The sequence below is a fragment of the Lissotriton vulgaris genome, chromosome 7, assembly GCF_964263255.1.
Source record: "Lissotriton vulgaris chromosome 7, aLisVul1.2, whole genome shotgun sequence".
NCBI classification, from domain to species: Eukaryota; Metazoa; Chordata; class Amphibia; order Caudata; family Salamandridae; genus Lissotriton; species Lissotriton vulgaris.
The window spans coordinates 228,310,355-228,334,492 of record NC_141695.1 but is presented as its reverse complement, the minus strand read 5'-3'; the positions used below and the strand labels follow the sequence as shown (position 1 = coordinate 228,334,492).

Below are 24,138 nucleotides of genomic sequence, written 5' to 3'. Positions count from 1 at the left end.
GGTATGGCGCCGCCGCTGCCGAGGGGAGCGACTGAGGAGAGCCCTGAGACCAACACCGGGATCGGGAGCGGCTCTGCGACTGAAGACTGAAGCCTGCCCCCATCGGATCCGTCAGTTACCGGGTGTCTACCTACGCTGCGTCTCTCGGTGATACAGGCTTGCAGCCATGAACTGATCTACTCTACGGAGTTCAACCACACGCAATTCACAAATTTTAGCAAATTGGAAGGGACTGAGACACTTTGTGGATCAATGCATTGCTGTTGAAAGACTCTGCGCTCGGACTCAGGGGGCACACAGAGACTTGAGGTATTTGTATTTCTCCTACCCGCCTGCTCACTTTTAAACTACCTCCTTTGTTCAAAATGGCTGGAGCCATAAACCTGTAACAATAAATTCCCCCCCACCCCCTCGGTACCTCTGTCCACGAGGCTCCTCACTTTAACTCCCCCACATAGAGATAAGCATTCCTCCCAGATAGCTGGAGCATTGCTGGCTCTGATGGAAAGTGAAATCCCTCCCCCTATGCCTAAAGTAACAGCAGCAGACAGAGGACTTATATCTCCACCTCCCCTGCATGCATGAAGGAGAAGGGAAACTGCTCTTCTATGCTAGTTAAGCAACAGCAACAAACAGAGGACTAATGTCTCTATCCCACCTATGTGGCGGACATGTTTGATTAGTCTCTCTCAGGGATGGGCATCTTGGATTAGTCATTTCTTCTTTATCTGAACACTCGCTAAGAATTTAACACTCTAGACTAATCACAACTACTGAGCACTTGGCTCAGTTAGGTATCTACACCCTCTTATGAAAGAATGCCTGCCTATTATTGTACCACTATACTTTTAACTATATTCTGAACATGTGTAATCCACAGAATGCTACCTCATATATGAAAGATGCCTATTATTGCAGTTCGCTCCTAGCTTTACTCTGAACATTTGTAATGCACAGACTGCCACACCATATCGGATAGAACGTTTGCCTAGTTTTGCAGTATTTTACCTATACCTGTATTTGAACATTTTTAAGGCACAGATTGCTACCTCATACACCTTTTACCGCAGTATTATTCCTCGACCTGTATTTCGAACATTTGTAATGCAATGCTACTTCATTTACCTTGGTTGCTAACTAATGTCATTTCTGATCTCTATGATTTTGGATTTTTTGATGGTGACACTACCTCATATTTATATTTGGTTGATCACTAGTACCACTGTTGTACTATATAACCTATAAAATTGTAACCTATTGTATGTATATGTTACTCTGCACACTCTTACATTTAGGATACGATCACTAGTACTATTCCTACACCGTGTAACCTACTGTATGTTTTTGCTTTTCCTGCACATTTATTCCACTATAGTGCATTCTCCAACTCCCACCTAAACCATCATCGCAACATGGATCCCCACCATCCCCCCCATTCTCAGTCCCCATTACCCTCTCACCTCCTCTCTTAGTATAACTTCCCCTCCCCACAACATGACCACTCCCAATCCCATTTCCCCTCCTACTATCAGCCCCCATTATCCTTCCTGCACCCCCACCTCGACTATCAGTCTCCCAGCACACACCCTGACCCACCCACCTAACATCAGTGCCATCACTCACACCACCAACCCCCTCCCCACCTGATCCACACCCCTCCCGCCCAAAACATCCCTTCTCCCTAACACCTTCCCGTACATCAATACAACGCACACCTCCTCGAGCACCAGCCCACGCTCCCACCTGCAAACGAACCCCCTAGTCAGCCATTCTCCTCAGTCGGCCGCCCCCACCCCCACCACCTACCCCACGATGGACAACATCATGGCCACCCTCGCTCAGATCAAAGATGACATTCACAACATCAAGGAACTACTCGCCACACACCCCATACACCCCTCACCCACCTCCCCTCCCATCTTATCCCCCACACATCCAGCTGTCTTACCCACTCAACACGCCACAAACCGAGCGTCAATCCCCGCTCTTAGACGCAGCAATTGCCCTCGTCCCTCTCGTCGCCCCGGCAACACCTCACACAACTACACCTCCCCGCCCAACGGGTCCTCCACCCTACCGTCGAACTCTCTCACTCAGCCTTGATTATTTTTATTAATTGTCTGATTGCTCACATGTTGGACTTTGTAGCCATTTACTTGTAATATTTTGTACACAGGTTGGCTTTGTATCCACTTACTTGTACCATTTATACTATGTGACCTATTGATGTATCTGTCTGACTATGCTCCCCCATGTACTTCTCTTTGTAAAGCGCTCTGATATCCGCAAGGATCTTGTCCGCGCTATATAAAACTTTCAAAATCAAAAAAATAATTAAAAAAAATCAATCATTCCCTCTATTCCGGAAGAAACTTAAACTTCTTATTCTCAATAAATACCTACATTCTCCCTCTTAAACTATCTGACTGGCTTGATGCTCCTACACCTTATCTTCCAGGTAAATGGGAGCATGACTACCTCGGAGAAAACAGTGCCTCTACTCTCCCATCCTTCGCAGCACCCACCATTGAACTGAAGGATCAGCGAATTTGCAGCACACTTCTTTTTAAAACACTTTTGGTTTTTTTACGCCCCCTGGTGGGCCAGTTTTCGGGGGAAAGAATTGTTTACCTTTAGGGGGAGGGAGGCATGTGTGGCCCCACTCCCCAGGCTGATTTTGGCACCAAGGACCCCATCTCCTGGGGCCTGGTGCAGTTTCCTTTTGAGAGAGTTGCATGCGGCTCCCCTCTACAGGCCAATTCCAGCCATGGGGACCACCTGGACTTCTCCCAAGGAAGGGACTAGCCACATGTTCAAAGAGGGAGGGGGACATGACTGAATTTGGACCGGGGGGACTTCATCCCCTGTGGCCCTCACCTGTTTAAAGGATGAGGGAGGCACATAGAGCCCTTCCTTGGGCCATTCTTTAGGGACCACTGCATGTTCTAAAAGAGGAGGGTGGACAATCAGTAAAAAGGGTGGGAGGCTACAGTATAGGTACTGAAACATGTTGGCTAGTATTTTAGGGTACGAGGGCCATCATATTTTGAAGACCTCACAAATATTCCCTTAACCCGTACCGTAGATCCATGGAGACCTCATGTCCACATATTTACATAAATCTTCTTTCTTTAATAACTTCAAAACTGCTGAACAATTTTACACCAAATTACAAAAGGTGCTCTTTCTAGACCAAGAGCTAGCTTTCCACCAAATTGAAGAAGAATTTAGTTCAGTGGTTCAGGCTGTAGTAGTAGGAAATTGCATGGTTACCTTTCTAGACAGCAGCTGATGTGAATGCCGTACTAGTTTTGGACATTTCGTGAAAATGTTTTAAATAGCGCCAAAGTCATTAACAACAAAAAAAACCACTTCAGCTACGTAAAGTATATCCTTACTCCAACTATCTGCTGTCAATCGCCTGTAGGATATCTGTATATCTATAAAATATATTATAACTAATAATATACTTTTAAATAATAAACTACTTTAAATAAATTACTAGATTGTATTAAAGTTTATATTTATTACAAAAATATATCTTTTTCCTATTTTTGGTCAATATGTATATCAGTGATATGTTTGACAAAATAGTTTTGTATTTTTCATTATAAGTTCACCACATTAGGTCAGTGATTCAATCGTATACTACATTAACTATATAGTTTATTGTAATATCATTTATATTGTATACACTAGAATAATAGTAAATATTTACTTTACATTTAACTTGCCACATTTTGCATTATACTAGCTTGCCATCCTACTTTCCACATATTCAGCAGGAACTATCTTCACCACAATAAGTAGCTCACTCTTCTAATCATTTCTATTTTGATTAATCGCTGAGTATTCTCTGTTTGCGGAAAATAAATATTTCAACTTATTTGAGACAATTTGTGAAAGACCAAAGGTCTAAGGTAACCACTGGAGCTTAGTGGGATCGCAGCCATCCTGGCATCTGATATTTAGGAAGGAATCTTAGCTTAGGAGGTTACTGGTTCTATTGCAGTAATCATTGTTTGGGGTGCCTTTCTTTTGTTGAAAATGACTTTATAGAATGTTAACACTCATTATCCTTTCCTTCTATCTTTTTTAAATAGAAGTGGGGCAGGAGCGACAAAAGTCAGGTTTCTTCTCCAGAATGGTTACTGCAATGGATTTAAACTTATTTGGGGACTCAGTCGTAGATTTCCAAAAGTACTCTTGCTTTTGCAACATTTACTGGTCCACAAAGTCCATTAGGTGAAAATCTACATTGTAGGATTTAATCCCCACAGAAAAAATGGTTTTCAATATAGAGACCCACCTCTCTCTATAACCTCATGGAAAATGGCAGAAGGTCTATCTCTTTTTTATCCCTTTGACCTGAGCTGACCTGTATATGTTTCCAAAGTAGGCAGGATATCAGTACTCTGAATGGTATGTTTTGGTGAGTGTTCACTACACATTGAAGGGCCATTCTCTGATACATCCCTTTAACACTCCTATCCTGCACTAAAGCAGCAAATGTCACTGCACTAGCATATATTTCTAAGTGAAATTTGTGATTACGCAGTTAGACAAATCCGAATATAAAACTTAATATCTGAGATATCCTACTTGGCAAAACTATTTTATGTGACTGCTGTCTTTTGAAAATGTCAGTTATGGGTGGGGCACATTCCACAGAAACTGGAAAATGTTCATGATATATTAGTCCTTCATACTTGCAAATTCTTCTGTTCACATGTTTATTAAATATCAAATAGTTAGACAGCCTTAGAAGTGAATATATATGCCTCGGGAATAAGAGCTTAGAGGTCTTTCCTAATTTGCCTGCAGTCTAATGCAATAGTAAGGAATACATCTTTAGTTTTGGATTTAATAACCATATCGCTCCAAATGTCTTTTAGACCTATATCCAACATTAGTTGCCTTAAGGCTCTTCTCATTTTTTGTGTATTGGATACAGCTCTGAGAGAAGTCGAGTCCCAGCTCGGATTTAAAACCAGGTAAAGTCACCTCCTAAAATTGTATAATTGTCAACTTCTATTAAGTGAGGTAGTAATGCATACAGAGGAGCCGGGTCATCTATATTGGGACCGTATTAGCTTGCTGAAGTAGTTCCAACTCCGCTGATCATTAATTTAGCAACTGCCCATCTTCCTGCCGGGTCCACTATACATTCTTTCAATACCACTGAAGCCATTTTTTTATTGCAATAGCAACTCCTTTTGTTATAAAGGATTGATTTGTGCAAATACAGTGTTTAATCCATCTCTGATGCTTTAAAATCGATACCCATTCTTCTTTAAGTAAATGGGATTCTTGAATAAGGAAGATCTTACTCTCTGATAATCTTAAATATTACAAAATCTTATTTCTTCCCTGGGGAACCCTCAGACCATTTACATTTCAAGTCATTATTTCTAGGTCATTTACTCTGACATTAGACATTAAAAATGTATTGTTTTTTGTGAACTATATTTATCGAAAAAGCCAGAGATTTGTTTTTTTAATTTGCATCTTCAAATGAGGAATTTTTTTTAAAACATTTTCTCCCACTTGCTCCCCAACCTGTGTAACACTAAAAACAGAAAAACATTTTTTACATTTTAAAGAGAGGGCCCACCCACCACCCCACGGGAAAACCTCCCTTTCTACTATTAGGGGAGTTCCTATAGTTTCAGGCTCTGTCTCTATCCAGGGTTTTCAAAAACGCTTATTTGGATGAAAAACTCTTTATTTGTTTTATCAGGGCATTCTCTTCCTCAGCGTCTTTAAAGGTGTACATTTTATTATTCCACATAACTTTATGGGAGGCAGGAAAACGTAGATTTGCTATTGCACCTAGCTTTTTTAATTCCTGCATTGATTTCCCTAACTCCCATTGTTTTTCTTGAGTTATGTGGGATATATCTGATGCGATGCGGAATGACCAGTCAGATCTCTTGTACACCCCTGCCTTAAAACCTCCTGCTAGGATCTTCTCCTTCAACATATACAACTTAAAGTTAACCAGGATCTTCCTAGGGTTTTTCTTCCCAGGTTTTTTAAAGTAGGGATCTCAGTGAACTCTCTGTATATATTCCTCCAAGGTCTTCTTATCAATGTCAGGATGTAATTCTAGCAGGAGGTTAATAGTAAATGATCTTATATCCTCACCTTCCGCATCTTCCGTTATATTTAGAAATCTGATGTTGTTCCTTCTTGCAGCATTTTGTAGACTTTCCTTTTAGGGTTCTATCCTCACCTCTTAATGCCTGTATGTTTGTCTACTTGTTTTGTTAAACTTTCAACAGCTACTTCCATGGCGCCAACTCTATCAGACATTCAATTCATTTTAGTTTCAAGGGTTTCACAGACTGATTGTTTTTATAATTGGTTGTTATCAGAGACTGCTAACTTGTCTCTGATTTCTGTAAGCAGTGTAGTTAAAAGTCCCTCAGTAAGTAAAGTCGCCCCTTGTCCTTTGCTGTATTTATGGTGCTTAATGGATTTATTTCATCTGCTAGAGTTCCCTTTTCACTCATGGTGTTTTTTTCTATGTTAAGCGGGATCAACGCAAGTGGCAGAACAGGTGGTAGAGCATCTGTATCTTCGTTCATCTCCTGTCTCAGGAGTTCATACCTGTTCTCTAAGGGTAGAGGCTCCATTACCCCCTTATTATTTTATTACACAGGGGTTGAGTATGTTTAGGTTCAGACGTACTATTTACCACTGCTATTGGGTCTGGAATAATGCCTAGAGGGGGATTTGTTGTGTCTTTGCGGCTGTAGACTGTATACTCTGGACTTTGAAGAAGGATCTCAATGAGGGAGTGACTCTTATACTGCTTGATTAATCTTTAGAGAGGTTTTTTCGTTCTTTTTTTGAGGGAGTATTAGTATTAGTGTTCAGTGCTTTTGCTTTCCTGGTGGAGTTAGTCGCTTTAACCTCTTTTACCTCTTTTGCACTCTATTGTACTCCTACCGTGGCTGGAACTATATGTTCTATGTCTACACTAGGGGGGTGACAGTTCCACAAATGTCAAAGAAATATAACCCAGATTATGGTTCGTAAAAAAGAAGAGATAAACAGGTACTAAGTGGTCAGACTCTTAGTAGGTCGGTATATTAAATGTGTTGGGGGAATTCCTCCTTTTGAATATAATGCCCTCACACACCCTTGCAAGTGTCATGCTTCATCATAGGGCTTTGCTTCTCTTGTGGGTGGCGCTGTAGTCCCTCACGGGCCCCGCAAGAGGGCTCTTTAACGGGGATCTCATTTGAATTCACCTGGTCCACTATTAGTGGAACCTTTTACAACAGGCTACGTGCACATGAAAATCATATGAACCTCACCCGCATGTACGTTAAACGATTGTTTCACAAGACTTTTTCTCATAAACACTTGGGGGCAACTCGTAATTGAGGCAGATCTTATTACTTGGCCACACTTATTAGCTATAGCTGGAACCCTGTGAGGGCGTGTTAATCCCACCTAGGAGCATTAGAGGGCGGCAGCGCGCTTCTAACATCTATACCCTGAGCTATGGCCTGCTGAATACACGCTCTTTGCAAAGCCATAAGATGGAGGTCTTCACACTTTTGGAAGACGGGGAGTTAGACGTCCTTGCGCTCACCGAAACATGGTTGGAGGATTGTTCGGCGTCAGATTTAGTGGCGGCCCTTCCAGACAACTATTTGGCAATTCATTTCAACAGGGAGGGAGCCAAGAGAGGAGGGGGAATAGCCCTTTTGTATTAGACACGCCTCCGCGCCGAAAGGTTTCTCTCCGAAACCCTCGGGGGAGCAGAGGTTATGGGGGTTAAGCTCAGGCGGGGAGCGGTTTGTGTGGTGTTCTTGGTGGTATATTGGCCACCTTGGGCGTCGCCAGACTTTCCGACTCTCTTCACGACATTGGTTTAGGACCTGGGCACAAGATATGATAAAATGGTTGTTGTCGGGGACTTCAACTATCATTGGGAAAAATTCCTCAAAGAGGGACAAGCATTACAGATCAAGGAGGCGATCTCCTCCTTAGGTCTTACCCAACAGGTCAAGGGACCGACACATGAGAAAGGACATGTGCTCGAATTAGTCTGGACTACCATGCCAGCCCAGGGCGCTACGGAAATTCTCCCTTGTGCATGGTCTGACCATTCTCTAATAAAGGGTAGACTCTTATTGAGGGGCCCCCTGTCCAAACCTGGGGAGGGCTGGAAAATGGCCCGGAAATGGAGAAATCTTGATGGGGAGAAATTGGTCCACCTCTTAGAACACACCCCTTCAGCAAAAGAGCAGGATGTCAACATTGATGTCCTGTGTGGTCACCTCCAGCATAAACTGGGGAGTGCCATTGATGTGGTGGCACCTCTTCGCAGGATGAAGAAGGTGGCGAGAGGAGCTGGGGCTCCTTGGTACAATGATTCCCTAAGGGAGATGAAACGTGGGGTGAGGAAGAAAGAACGGGCATGGCGTAAAAAATATGATGCCATTGCCAAGCAAGAATACGTCTCATCCTTAGCTCATTATAAACTAGCCATACAATCTAGGAAGGCTGCGTTCTTCGAAGAAAGAATAGCTGTAGCAAGAAATCCGCAAAAGGAAATCTTTCGGGTCCTGGCGGAGCTCAGGGTAAATGAAGAGCAAAGTCCCGAGTTCACTCAGGAGGACTGTCAGAGGTTTCAGGACTTCTTCGTAAAGAAGATATCCGATATCTTGGACGAAATTGCAGAAACTATACCCCTCGAATGTCCTTGCTTACCGGACCTTACCGCCCCGTTAAATATCCCACCATTAGCTGAGTTCTCCCCAATTTCTAAAAAGGAACTACTTAAAATCATAGGCCGAGTTAAATCGGGTTCCTTGGTGGATCCATGCCCTCCTGACGTATTCAAGTTGGCAATACCAGGAATTGAGGAAGAGGTTCTGCATCTATTGAACACTTCTCTTCGTACAGGACAGATCCCTCTAGCTTTTAAAGAGGCTCGTCTGATTCCCTTACTGAAGAAACCTGGTTCGGACACGAAATGTCTGAAAAATTTTCGGCCCATCTCTCATTTGCCTTTTTTGGCTAAAGTGATTGAGCAGCATGTGTTAGCTCTACTCTCGGGCCATCTAGAGAGTAACAACCTGCTGGAGACCAATCAGGCAGGGTTCCGTGCTAATCATAGCACGGAACTAGTCATGTTATCTATCCTAGATGAGCTAAGAACTCGGGCTGATGTAAAAACACCGAGCGCCCTGATACTACTGGATCTCTCCGCGGCGTTTGATACCGTGTGTCACAAACAGCTTCTGTCGCGGTTGAGATCCTTTGGCATCATGGGTACAGCACATGCATGGCTTACATCATTCTTGCAGGGTAGGACACAACGAGTACAGCTGGGAGATTTACTTTCCACCTCTGCTCCGATCACCTGCGGGGTCCCACAGGGCTCTGCCTTGTCACCCCTACTTTTTAATATCTACCTGCAGCCATTAATTGCTCTCCTGAATAGGATGGACTGCCTAGTGTACAACTATGCTGATGATACCCAGATAATCATCCGGCTGGATGATGGCCCGGGAGCATCCACTAGGCTGCAGGGCATACTGAAAGCCACGGTCAACTGGATGTCCGAGAACTCCTTGAAAGTCAACCCAGATAAGACGGAAGTGTTGCCCATTTCTATCTCGGGCAACCCTTGGAGTGAGAAATTTTGGCCTATGGAGCTGGGTACACCACCGAAACCAGCATCCGCAGTCAAAAGTTTAGGCCTATATGTGGATAACAAATTATCCATGGAAAAACAAGTTACCACGGTAGTGGGTAACTGCATAGGCCTTCTAAGACAACTAAGGAAGATCTCTGCCTTACTTTTATTCCCTACTTTGAGACACGTGGTCTCAGCCACAATTCTGGCTAGGCTGGACTACGGGAACTCCCTATACATAAGTCTGCCCCAGCGGCTGCTGGACAAACTACAGGGGGTTATGAATGATGCAGCGAGGCTGATCTATAAAAAACCCAGGACTGCTCATTCCTCTCCCCTGATGCAGGAGCTGCACTGGCTCCCAATTCGTCAGAGGATTGTCTTTAAAGGATTGTGTATCGCTCACAAGGCTCTGTATGGCAAAGCACCAAAATATCTGAAATCCCGACTATCCCCCTACACACCGGGTAGGACTTTGCGTTCGTCGGACGCTACTCTTTTGTCCCAATCCCGCTTCAAATTGACCACGGTGGGGGGTCGTGCGTTTTCCAACACGCTCCCAGCCTTATGGAACAAACTGGCTCCAGAACTCAGGAAGGAAAGTAACTTACTATTCTTCAGAAAAAAACTAAAAACTGTACTGTTTAAACAAGCATGGAGCAGATCTTAGGTGCACAGTTGGTTTCAAGTGAATGTAATATCTCACCACGTAAATCTGGACAAACAGCGCTTAGAGACCCCGGTGGTTATAACGCGCCATATAAATTAAATAAACAAATAAATAAATAAATAAATAAATAAACCTGATTTCAAAGTTTAAATACTATCAGTTGATAAATTGGACAAAAGCATCGGAAAAAGAACTGAAAGGGAACTCAAATCTAGAACTGAAGATTTGTTCCTGTGTCAGTAAGGAAAAAGAGTTGTCAGACTGGTACTGGTTACTTGCCCAAAATGGAGAAGAGGAGCAGGCCTCATTTATGGAGATATGGAAGAAGGACCTGCCAGATGAATAGCTCGAAACAATTGGGCAAGTATCTATGTCACTTCTTTGGTCTTGTATAAATGCTGCACCATTAAAAAAGGATCACCTTTTCACAGCTCATAAGGCCTATTGAACCCCCCAGAAAATGTCGAAGATGGGAAATCGGGAGATCAAGAAATGCCCCAAATGTGGAGAAGACAGAGCCAATGAGGTTCACATGTTCTGGAGCTGCCCGGTAATATCCGAATATTGGAATAAAGTGGGTAAACTATATCAGATATTATGGGGCTAGAAATTAAATTAACAACTCTATCTGTAATCTTTGGGTTACCTCCTAGCAAAGTGGATGAAAGAGAACTAACAAAAAATTATAAAGCTCTATTTTTTACCTTGATTCTCCTAGCTCGTCTGGAACTCTGTAATAAATGGATATTACCATGTCCCCCTACGGAGAATGAATGGATTCATTCCATCCAGAGGGTAGCTCGTTTGGATCCAGCAGGCAATTTTACGAAAAAGATCAAATACTGGGAAATATGGGATAATTGGGTTGAGACAGAGGTGAGATATATATAACATACTCTATGGGTCTTAAATCTCCTTGCACACGTTTTCTGTTTTCTATGTGGATATACATGTTTCTGTGTGCTACGATTAATAATATGCTTTAGACAAAGTCCAGGGGACTGGTCTAATTAGGCCACTCACTGGAAAGTGGGACCATATTGGCCGTCTGGTTTTCAAAACTGAGGTTGAAGCCTATACAAGTAGTCAAAGGTGTGGCTCTGGAGATACATACTATCCTCTCTCCTTTGTGGGGGTGAAACCAGACGTGTAATTTAAATCTATCCTTCAGACACTTGAAGGGGTCATAGAAACCCTCTCTCTTGATTTTCTGGAGCATATTATCTTTAAATGAGGACTTTAAAAAAAATAGGAATACATCTACAGTTTAACCGAATTGGAAATGTAATCATGGGATGCTTAATGGTAAATGATGAAGTGATTTTTTTCAATAGTCTATTAAGAAAAGCTTCTTGAGTGTGTATATACATACCATGACCTTGTTTGGATATTCCTTGCTGATGATGATATCAAAGTTATAAACAATAACTTCTACAAGGGATGTGTAAGATACAACTTTGCTTCCTCTGTTATCGTTTTTGACATAAACTGAAAAATCCACCAAATCATCGATCTTCTTACACAGTCCTGCAAACAGGTAGACACAAGTACCCATAAAATTGTATCGCACACGATCAAAGGTGTCATAGTGGGGGTCACCAGAGGCTGAGCAGGTGCCATAGCTTAAGGGATAGCAGTCTCGGATGCCTTTGACCACATCACATGTTTCAGTTGATTTGCACTTGGTCTCTTTGCATTCCACTTTGTTGGTCTGTGGATTGCATACACACTGTTTCGTACACTTATCATTGCCCCAGAATTTCTGACCAGGGGCGTACTGGCGCCCTTCAAAGACACAGCCGCAGGTGCTCTTGGCAATGCACTTGCCCTCCTTCAGCACAAAGCCTGGATTACACTGGCAGGATTCCACGCAAGGCTCTGAACACGTAGTAGGAAGGGCAGCATCATTGCAGGTGGCAGGGCATCCACTGCCGCACGGTACAAACTGACCGTTCGCTGGGCACTGGACAGCTGCGGACATTCAGGAAGAAGGAAAGGTGCATGTCAGCTGCTTAACGGTGTCAAGATACTACATTTCGAAAAAAATTAAAGATATGAATAAGATTTTTGTGAAAGAATGCATAGATATATCTCTGGAGCAAACAGCATTCATATATGCATATTACAGGTAGAACAATCGGAGCAGCCATACATGCATACATCACATTGGCATCATTCAGTATCAGTTAGCCTCCATAACATTACTTTAAACTCCATATTTTACACAAGTCTCCAAATGGAGATACTATCTAGGAAACTATGGGCCTTTTGTAGACATCCATGGACAGGATAATCCAGAATCCAGCTTGTCGAGCGTAATACAAGTGCCATATTCTATAGTACATTTGCAATATAGTGACCAGACAACATTTATGATGGAGTGTCCCTTCCACCAAACTCTAAATAAGTCCTACAGTCAAGTAACTGGGAAGCGTTAGAGCCAGCCTCAGGCAACCATGCAGTCTACAGAAAAATAAAGCAAATAAGAACTTCTACCCACTGAGACCTGGCCGCACACCCCTAATTAGGCATGCTTAGTGTTCATACTACTTCCAGATGGAAATAATTTTGAGGCTTGGTCTACACGGCTGTAAAGGAAAGATGCCAAAGAAATTTCTACCAATAGATATTATGGACATCGATCAAACTTTCCACGTTTGGCCTTGATAGGATAGCCCACTACCATTTTCACTCCATTCATCGTTCCACATTTTCTCCGGGGCAGGATCTGTCAATTGATTATTTAGAAAAAAGATCTGTGTGCGTTACAATCCTTAATTGAAAAACGCTGTTAGTTTCTGGAGGCCTTAGGGGCCTATAGTAATGGACTCCCTCTCTTCTCTTGTCCTTCTCACCCGTCCTGGTACAGACTATTTTAAAACGGATCACTGAAATAATATCGAGGGACAAAATATCGACTTGCAAAAATATCGTGGACAAAATATCGACAGTCAAAATATCGAGTTTGTATCTACAAACAGGTAAGTACAAAAATATCGAGTACAAAATATCGTTTACAATAATATAGTTGTAAAAAATATCGACTTTATTAAAAACAGTGTTAAATTAAATTAATATTAAAATTTAATTACTAAAACATACTTAAAATACTTAAATTAACTTATAATAATTAAATAATAAATGAAAATAATAAAAATAATTTTTTACAATCTTATTTGTTAAAACATATATATATAGTAACATACTATAATTAAATAAGATACTATTATATTACCGTACGATACCAGAAGTGTAAAAAATACTATTCCCACTCCAAAGAGTGCAAGCGTAGGGAAAGCGTTGGATAGCGTAGGGGTTAAAATTACTATTCCCACTCCAGTGGGTGCAACAGTAGGGAAAACTGACCCTGAACCCTAACAATACCCCTTTACCGAAAAACCCAAAACTGACCCTGAACCCAAAGAATACCCCTTTACCCAAAAACTGAAAACTGACCCTGAACCCAAAAAATACCCCTTTACCCAAGAACTGAAAAATGACCCTGAACCCTAAAAATACCCCTTTTCCCAAAAACTAAAAACTGACCCTGAACCCTAAAAATACTCCTTTACCCAAAATTAATTAATATTATTTAATTACCAATTAATTATGAATTAACAATAACAATAAAGTAAATATATTAGCACATAGCTGTAATTAATTTAATTTAATAATTAATATTATTTTTTCACAATTAATTAATTAACAATAACTTAAAATTATATATATAAATAAATTACTCTAATTAATGTAATTAACTAATTAATATTATTTAATTACCAATTAATTACTAATTAAAAATATGTACAAAATTATATTAATTAATTAACTAATTAATATTAATTAATTACCAATTAATTATTAAGTAACATATTTACAAACATATATTAATTAATTAATTATTATTAAATTACTCCCCACCCTTATCCCCTATTAACCCAACATCCCGCTCCTAAACATTAACTACAATTGATATTACTATTAATAAAAAAAAGATTTTTTTTAACCTTTTTTCTACATATTATCAAAATTTTTTACTTTGACTATTTATATATATTTTGTCTTGTCAATTTTTTTGAGTCGATATTTTTGTACTCAATATTTTTTTATCATTATTTTAATCGATATTTTGACCAACGATATTTTTGTTATCGATATTTTATTATTGTCGATATTTTTAACTCGATATTTTGTCCATTCAATATTTTGGAGTCGATATTTTGTCTGTGCACCTTTTAAAACAATACGCTTAGGTCTAAACCTCGAGCATTCTAAGGGACTTTAACTACCTTCCTGAAATACCAAGGGTTTTTAGGGCCACCTTTCTTCATTCCTCGCGTCTCACTTTCACTCCATGAGCAGTCCATTTATTTCCATAGTAAAAGGGCACTTTTTGGAATTCATTTTGGATTGCTGATGGTACATTTCCTACTTTTCAAATACTTCACAGTTTCATCGCAATCCTTCAGTTTTTCAGACACCCATGCACATTGCTATTGCTATTATTTCTCTATGCCTTCTTAGCTTTGCAAAACACCATTAATAGTCTTACATGAAAAAATAATTATAAAAAACAATAAATATATGTGCTCCATGTTTTGAAATCTTATTGGAATCGATACTGAAGGTAGTGTACACCTTTGATATACACTACAGTCTGCCTTTTAAATCTAGGGCAATTTCTTCCGTAAATTGTGTTAAAATGTAGGCTCAGGTTTACATTCACTGCTCTGTGCCCATTTACCATTTGAATTGTAATGACATGGTACTTTATTGCAGCCAGACAAAGGTATATGTGTCCACTTAAGAGAGGATAGTATGACTTGCTTCCATTTACCCCTAAGTTATAAGGTTTTTTTACATGTGACTCTCACAAACTCCCTATTCAACATGAGACATTCTACAGTACGGTTCTCTTTGTGTTTTCCGAGGTAAACTTCTCTGGTTCTCAAGCTATTGCTTTCCTAAAGTCACCAGAATCATTCTCCTTTCCACTAGTAGCCCGTCCATGAGAGAAGAGGTGCCCTCCCACCTTTTTGCAAACATGAAGAGTGCCTGTCAGGCCGAGCAAAGGTCCTCCTGACTGTCACTCTTCATGTCCAAGGCAAGCAGCCAGGTGCCGCACATGCGCCTAATGCGCTGGCACCTGACTGGCTGAGCTGAACTTTGCCAGGCTGAAGCATTTCACAGCCCTATGGGTGCAACCTCCTCAGTGCTTGGTGGTCTCCCCTCTCATGACTAGCGGGCACGTCACAGATAGACTTGGACCTGGGCGCTTCAGTTTGAAGTCCTGAAGTGCCCAGTGCTGACTGTCCATAAATGATGACTCATCATAGAGTGGGGGGGGGGGAGTAAACTGTCTCACTGACCCAATCTCACTACCTTGACAAACCCATAACAAGGTCAGCCAGTGAGAGGAGCTGGCAGTCCCACTCCTCCAGGAACCACTGAGGCTTCCCCCCTGCCCTCAAAATCCCTGCTCTTAGCCGGTGTTTTTTTAAATTGGAGCAGGCCTGCGTGTGTGTATGTATGAACGTACGTGCATTTGTGTGTGCGTGCTGTGAATGGGTGTGAACAGGTGTTTTTGCCTGTCAATGGTGGTTGTTTGTATGTGCGCGTGTGAATGGATGGGTATGAATTAGTGCTCATGTAGATGGGTATGTGTGAGTATGTGTCCGCCCGCACCCCTGCATGAATTACCTGCCACCACGTCTCCTTTCAGCATTGGGAAAAATATTGCCAAATCCACTTTACATCTTATTATATCATGTGGATTTACAGACCATACCATGGATGAAGAACTCTTTCTAGCAAAAAGTATTTTCTTCTTGCTTTGTGGGTAGAACTACCGTTCACTAGTGACTGAGCTGACACAATTTGCATAGCTGTTCATTCTGGCTCTTCCCTCACTTTGTTATCAGTTAAGGGGGCTTTTTTCAAAGGTAAGTTATCCTATGAGTATGTTAAATGGTTAACTTTACTCTTATTGTCTGCTTTATTTGAATGAAGCACTACATTTTGTGTGCACATACATTTAGCCATCCAGAACAACACTAAAACCTCTTTATTGCTTTACCTGAAGGCTTTTTTTCTCATAAAAAAGTCCTGAAAATGCCTATGTAGTTACTGCTGAAAAGCAGCCTGGTCATTACAATCAATACAGGGAAATAGAGGTCTCTACTCACGACATCCTGCTATGGTTCGCCACTCGTAGATCTTCGCTTTTTTCCTCAGGCAAGTATCAGCATATGTTTTCAGAGCGTCGCATAACATTTCCTTGAATCCGTCGTTCATGCACATATCATAGACACAGTTGTCCAGGTAGATTTTGGGGTCAATTAATGCATGGCAATCTTTGAAAGGTCCAGTCGGCGAATTGATAAGTCCACAGAAAGCCTGGTCTTCAAACTTTCTCACCAGGTCTGCGCTGCAGGTCTTGCAGACACCATTGCAATCGTGCCAACAGAAACGGTCGCCATCTTCTACCTGCCAGCTTGCCCCAAAGTCAACTGGATTCAGAGCCAACCCCCCTGAGGGCTTCATGAAGTCATCGCTGGGGTTGCCATTGTAGTTGCCACACAGGCCACATATATTTTCAAAGAAGCTGCTTGAGATTTCGATCTTTAGAAAGGAGTTCCAGTCATAGTACACTTTGAGAGTGAAATCGGTTTGAATGAGGATGAGTCCTCCCGATTGATAAAGTCGTAGTTTTCCATCATTCAGGATAACAGGAAGACTTAACTTGTCATTGTTCACCTACGAAAGCAAGACCTGGTTATTAGCATAATATGCATGATCAACATTTCCGTCACGTAAATGCTAAATATTCTATAACAATCCAACATTATCATTTTCAAGTGCCATTTTCTGTTCTGTGAATTTAACATTACCATAACCACAGTATCATCATTAGCCCCCTTCATTGGTAACTCTGTTTTAAACATTAGCGCTACACCTGGCGGAAAGTTTCAAAACAGGTATGCTGGCCATTGGAAAATGGATGTCAGCAAACTGTCTGAAATTAAATTCCGATAAGACCGAGGTGGTCACTTTTGGCCATCTCAGCCCTAGCTGGTCCCCAACTTGGTGGCCATCTTCCTTTGGAGCTGTACCCAAACCAGTCACGAAAGTGAGAAATTTGGGTGTCATCTTTGATGACAATCTAAATTTCATGGCTCATGCCAATCAGACGGCCTCCACTGCCTTCTATAAGTTACGACTGGTCAGGAAGATTCTTCCTTTTCTTCCAAAAAATGTGGGCAAGACATTGGTCAGCGCTCTGGTCCTATCAGCATTGGATTACTGCAATGGCTTGTTCGCTAATGCTCAAGTCAGGATTATCAAGAAAATGCAGACAATCCAAAATGCAGCAGCCAGACTTCTCCTTAACATCCCTAAATTCAAGCCAATAGCTGAGACCTTAAGGAGTCTCCATTGGCTTCCTGTTAGGAATAGAATTAAATTCAAAACACTGTGCATCGTCTACAAGTCACTACACCATCAAGCGCCCAATTTTTGTGCGACCATCTTGTCCCATACATTCCCACTCAAACGCTACGATCAGCAAGACAGAATGACCTGGTAGTGCCACGGACTAGGCTGGTCAACTGGGGAGACAGACGTTTCCTAGTTGTCGCCCCATAAATATGCAATACACTCCCGCAAACCATAAGATCCAGCCCAAATCTCATGTCCTTTAGGAAGAAACTGAAGACATGGTTATTTGACCTCTGAAAAATTCATAAGATCATTCAGGAGAGTAACAAAAGTACAGCGCCGAGACGCCTGCGGGCAATTGTTCGCGCTTAATAAATACTAAAAATAAATAAAAATAAATAAATAAAATACACCTGCTCGTCATCATCTGACTTGTCCATTCAGCAGTCTGCAATCTAGTCTCAGTGACATGTTTTTCATGAATGTAAACACACATAAGTTCCTACTAGTCAATTTTCAATATTTTATTTAGTTCTTGTTTTACTTGTTTGAGTATACTTTTCACATAATTTTCATTCACAGTAGATTTTTTAGAGTATACAATGTTCACATTATCGTTGATATTGGATGCGTGCTGCTGTGTTATTCACTGTGGTAGCAATGATCACCAATTGCCTTTAGATATATTCTGGGCCTCATTATGAAGTTGGGCGGAAAGCCATACTAACCAACTCGTTCAGTTTACAGTCAGACCACCCAAATATGATGTTTGTGGTCAGAACGTAAACCGGCCGGTCATTCCAACTTGTTTCGGAGTGACTTGCTGAGCATTACTGTTGGTCGGAACTGCACCGTAACACCCTATTTGTGGCTAATCTGCAGTCAGGATTACAATGTCGGTTTCCAACAGCCTTTCTGACACAGAAAGGCTGTCGGAATGTGACTTTGAGGTCCCTTGGCAGGGCCCCAAAGTACCCTTGGCCTACGGTTGGTGGGCAAAGGGGGTACCCATGGAACACCCCTGTAAAACCCTGCAATGTATGGCAAGCACCATAGGGTGACTGCGACAGGGTGCAGGGTTCTACAAACACACCCCATTTCCCCATCGGAGTCTGTGCTATGGCCAGTTCTCGAGCGTAACACAAGCTCCCTTAGCAAACAATGGGAATCCAACCAAACAGTCTTCTGTCTCATTGTAATCCGGCGAACAATAACATTACAGTTTTTGCACAGTATTCATAATGTGCAATTTTCTTAAAAATGATGGGCAAAAAGCTTGCACAAAATGTGTAGGGGTTACTCTAAACATTCTCAAGGCAAACAGGTATTAAGCACAGCTGCCTGGAGCACAATCCTTCTGTTACAATCCACTCATGTGTGGCTTTACCCAATTTATACAATTTATTTGTCTACCTTTAAAGGGTGTATAGATTACACAGCTGGTGATGAAATCTAAAAGACCGCATCTGTTGTGACAGTTATGCTGATTGCTTGAGTAGGGAATTTGCCTCTTCTGCCAGGATTTTTTGGGCTTCATTTATGAGCCCCTTGCTCTAATGCAGTGTCACTTTTTTTGACACAGCGACAGCGCAGTGTGCCGGTCCCCATTTTACAAATCCACGAAAATTCACCCACTTTGCCTGTTCGTGGCCTTGGAAACTTGGTCCCCTCTACACATTACATTGAATAGGGCGTTCCATAGGTGTTGCTGTGGATGTTCCCACGCAGCATTAATGGAACCTGACACATTCCCAAATTAACATGGTTTTGTAAACCTGGGAATGCGTCAGATTCCTACGTCTCCTCAGGGGAGGTGTAAGAGAGGGGCAACAAGGAAAATACCTTTATGCTCCTCGTTTTTCCATTTTCTATCAGTGCTGGATTCTGCAACAGGGTTCACTGACACAATATTGAGTCAAACAACATCTACATACAAAACTGTTGACTAAAAAATATTGAATTTAAAAATAGCGACTCCCTATACTTATAATTTAAAATGACAAAAATATCGGAAATAAAGATTTTTTTCAATAAGTTTGTTATATTGATTTATAAATATATATATATACATTTAAATAATAAACAGGAATTACATTAAATATTAATACTAATATAATTGTTTAGAAAAATATACCAATCATTATTTAAAGAAAGTAAAACAAACATATATATTACTATACATAATATTATTTACATGTATCGAATTTATAAATATAACTACATTAATATTTTGTATTTACATTATGTTTTATTACTTTTTTAAGGTAATAACAGAAACAATAAATATAAGTGCATATGACCAAAAACATAAAATATTTAAAAAACAAACAATTTTAATTACAAATGAAAAACTCAAACAAAATAAAAATGTTGGATTTAGAAAAACATTATTAATTTTACATTTTATAATTTAAATAACCAAAAATATATTAATATACATTTAAACAATATAAAGTAAACTGCATTTTAAAATTAATACTTTTGCTATACCCACTAAAACTAGTAGACATAGTTTCAAACTCAGGAGGTGTAAAATGTACTATTCCCTCTCCATTCAGTGCAATAGTAGGGAAAGTGTTGGATTGCGGAGGGATACAATTTGCTATTCCCAATCCAGTCATATTATAAATTATTACAAATATTATTTTTATCAAAATAACAAAATCTGTTATCAAAATAATAACAAACAATAAATACAATATTATTTACAATTAAAAATCACAGCACAAATAACCCATACATTAATAAATTACAATAAACAAAATGTACAATTTTTTAATGTTATTACTGACATAACTCCCTACCCTATACCTCTAAAAGCAACACACCACACATCTAAAATGTACATTTAAATTTATACTGTTTAGCCATTTTACATATTTAGTTATCTAATAAAATATCATTACTAATTAACTACGAATAAAACAGTTACATTTAATTACCTTTCCACTCCTTATCCATACAAATCAAACAACCCACAACTAATATATAAATTCATTTTTTTAAAGAATTCACATAATTATTAATCCATTAAACAATTATTACTAATTAACTAATAATACATTAATTCTATTTCAATTATCTTCCCACCATTTACCCCTAAAACTACAACTCATGCATACAAACTAAACATATTTTAATTACCTGTTTACATAATTATAATTTAAACAATTATTAAAAATTAACAATGCTTAGTAATTATTCTAATTTCCTACATATCCTTTACCCATACAAAAACCGCAAAACATTTCCAAACCAAAATTAACATAAATAATTATGAATTAAATAATTACTTATAATAACCCACAAACCACACAATAAATTTGAATTAAATATTTAAACAATTAAAATAAATATTTATCAGTTAAATCATTATAGTTAAAAATGAGTTATCAATAATTTATTATTAATTATTTTCCCACCCTATACCTCTACTAAACAAAGAACCCACACCTCAAACTGAAAATAATATATATATATATACTATTTACATAAATAAATATATTTGTAATAATTAATAATTAAAAAACTTAGTATACATTTATTATAATTAATTTGCTTTACACCCTATCCCCTATAAACCCAACAATCTGCACCTAAAACATAAAATGTAAAATGATATTTGTACAAATAACATGAATAATTATCAATTAAATATTTGATACTAATTTACAAATATGTATTAATTATTATAATTAATTTACTTCCCATCCTATACCCCTACAAAACTCTCAACCCGCACATAAAACGTAAAAAAAAAATATTAATGATACAAATAACATAAATATTTATCAATTAAATAGTTAATATTAATTTTTTATTTTTATTTATTATCTTAATTAATTTAATTTCCACCCTATTCCCCTATAAACCCCACAAGCTGCAAGGGGAAAAAAACCTATTACATTAAATTTAAAAGCTACTAATAATTTACAAACAATATTAAAATACTAACAATATTCAAACAAACATTTTAAAACATATAAAATTGACATATATGTTAATATGCACAAAAATAATCAAAAAACTATATTACCAACAATATTTTTAACATTGATATTACCTTAAAATCAACATACTTGTCCAGGATATTCTTGCTCACGATATTTCTGTGTCACAATATTACTAACTCAATATTTGGTCTACATACCCTGCAGCACAGAGGAAAACACCTCTTGTAATTGTTTTTGTGTAGGAAGGTGCCCCTATGGAGGCCTCATAGCCTATAAGGCAGGGTGCTTAGCATTTAAATGTAGGGCATTTAGAAATTTAACATTAGCATTTCCTTAATGTAAACAGCAGTCAAACGCTATTTTCACTGTAGGAAGGCTTTGTGGTCCATTGAAAAATACTGGAAAGCGTTTTTAGATTCCAATATTCCATATCCAGACTGCCCCTTCAATCAATAAATCAATCAATCAATGCATTTGTAGAGCGCACTACTTACCCGTGAGGGTTTCAAGGCGCTGGGGGGGCGCTACTGCAGGGTGTTCCAGGTCTTGGCGGCGAGGTATGAGAAGGATCTGTGAGTGGAGGTCGATCGTGGGATGCGGGGGACAGAGGCGAGGGCGAGGCTGGCGGAGCGGAGTTGGCAGGTGGGGGCGTATAAGCTGAGTCTGCTGTTCAGGTAGGCTGGTTCTGCGTTGTGGAGTGCTTTGTGTGCGTGGGTGAGGAGCTTGAATGTAATCCTCTTGTTGACGGGGAGCCAGTGTAGGTCTCTCAGGTGGGGAGTGATGTGGCTGCGGCGGGGGGCGTTGAGGATCAGTTGTGCGAAGGCGTTTTGTATGCGTTGTAGTCGGCGAAGATTATTGAAAAAAACATGAATACCCAACTTAACCAATTCCTCATTCAATCCGAGACACTAGACCCCACCCAATATGGGTTTAGAGAAGGGCACAGTACGGAAACTGCACTCATCAAATCCACGGAAGAGATTAGGGCCATTCTTGATCAGGGCGGAAGTGCCGCCCTGATCAAGCTGGATCTCTCGTCCGCTTTTGACACTAGATAAATTTGAGGCGGCAGCTTTCACGCTACCTTGCGGAGTTCCCCAGGGATCCTCCCTTAGCCCCACACTTTTTAATATTTATGTTTCCTCATTTGCCCCGCTCATTGAAGCTTTTGGGTTTAATCTCACGTCATACGCGGACGATACCCGAATTGTGGTCAATATTCGACCCGACAAACATTGTGACACTGCTTCAAGGCTGCAGAACTGTATGCATACAGTGAGGGAGTGGATGACACAGAACTGCTTAACACTCAACTCCAGTAAAACAGAGGTGGTACTGTTTGGCAACAACCCCTCCTTCTGGACCCCAAACTGCTGGCCTTCTGCTCCAGGCCCTTTACCACCTCCCACCAAAAAGGTGAAGAATTTGGGAATCTGGATTGATGGCACTTTAAGCTTTAAAGACCAGATCAACTCAGTGACCTCAACCACCTCACTCATTCTCAGAACCTGTAGGAAAAGAATCCCCCTACTTCTGATAGCTGCACAAGAAATAGTAGTTTCAGCCAGGCTGTAGTAGTTTGTCCAGGCTGGACTATTGCAATGGTCGATACCTTAAGTTGCAAGAAGGCTCCATGCATAAATTGCAAATGGTGCAAAATGCTGCGGCAAGACTCCTTACAGGTATCCCCAAGTATGCATCTATTTCTCCAGCTATAAAAAAACTCTACTTGCTTCTAGTCAAAAAACACACCCAATTTAAGGCACTCGGCCTGGTGTTCAAGGCCCTGTGAGGATCTGGTTCTGACTTTTTAAAGCAACAATTCCACTGTTATTTACCTAGAAGAACACTCCGTTCATCCGAGGCCAAGCTGGTAACAACACCACGCATAAAAAAAAGCAAAATGGGGGGGCATAAGCTTCATCACCAATACAACAAAGCCCTGGAACATGCTTACCCTATATCTTAGAAGCATGACCAACTTGTTGGCCTTCAGGAAGTCCCTAAAAACATGGCACTTTAACAACTAACCTGCTACTTCCACTCTGACATTCCACGGGTAGGACCTCACCATAGCGCCAGTACACCACAGGGTAGCAAATGTGCTCTACAAATCCAGTTAACATTAACATTAACAATATTGTATCTCAAGAATGGGGCCAGCTAGAAATATAATTAATGAGCTATTTTTATTAGTTATTAAAAATCAAATTCAATAATGACGTTTAAAAAAAAGAAATATTAAGGAAAAATAACTTTTTGAAAGTTACCTTTTCCCTACCTGATTTTTCTGAAGACTAATTTGCATTGGCTCTCCAGGTTATCCCACCCAGTGTACAGCCTTTTAAGAGGTGTGAAAATGAATTAAATTCCTCACAGGAGCTGCACAATTGGCCAATGTCATTGACTGGCTTACC

General features: G+C 40.0%; 1 protein-coding gene across 1 annotated transcript in view; it reads right to left on the bottom strand.

Moving 5' to 3' along the window:
* LOC147701266 (IgGFc-binding protein-like) overlaps positions 1-24,138 on the bottom strand; it is a 933,218-nt gene that overhangs the window by 616,285 nt on the left and 292,795 nt on the right. The window contains exons 12-13 of the mRNA XM_086929331.1: positions 16,517-17,087; positions 11,704-12,302 (exon numbers count right to left, since the gene is read on the bottom strand). Coding sequence (XP_086785457.1) covers positions 11,704-12,302; positions 16,517-17,087 — 1,170 coding nt within the window. The remainder of the gene's footprint in view (positions 1-11,703; positions 12,303-16,516; positions 17,088-24,138) is intronic.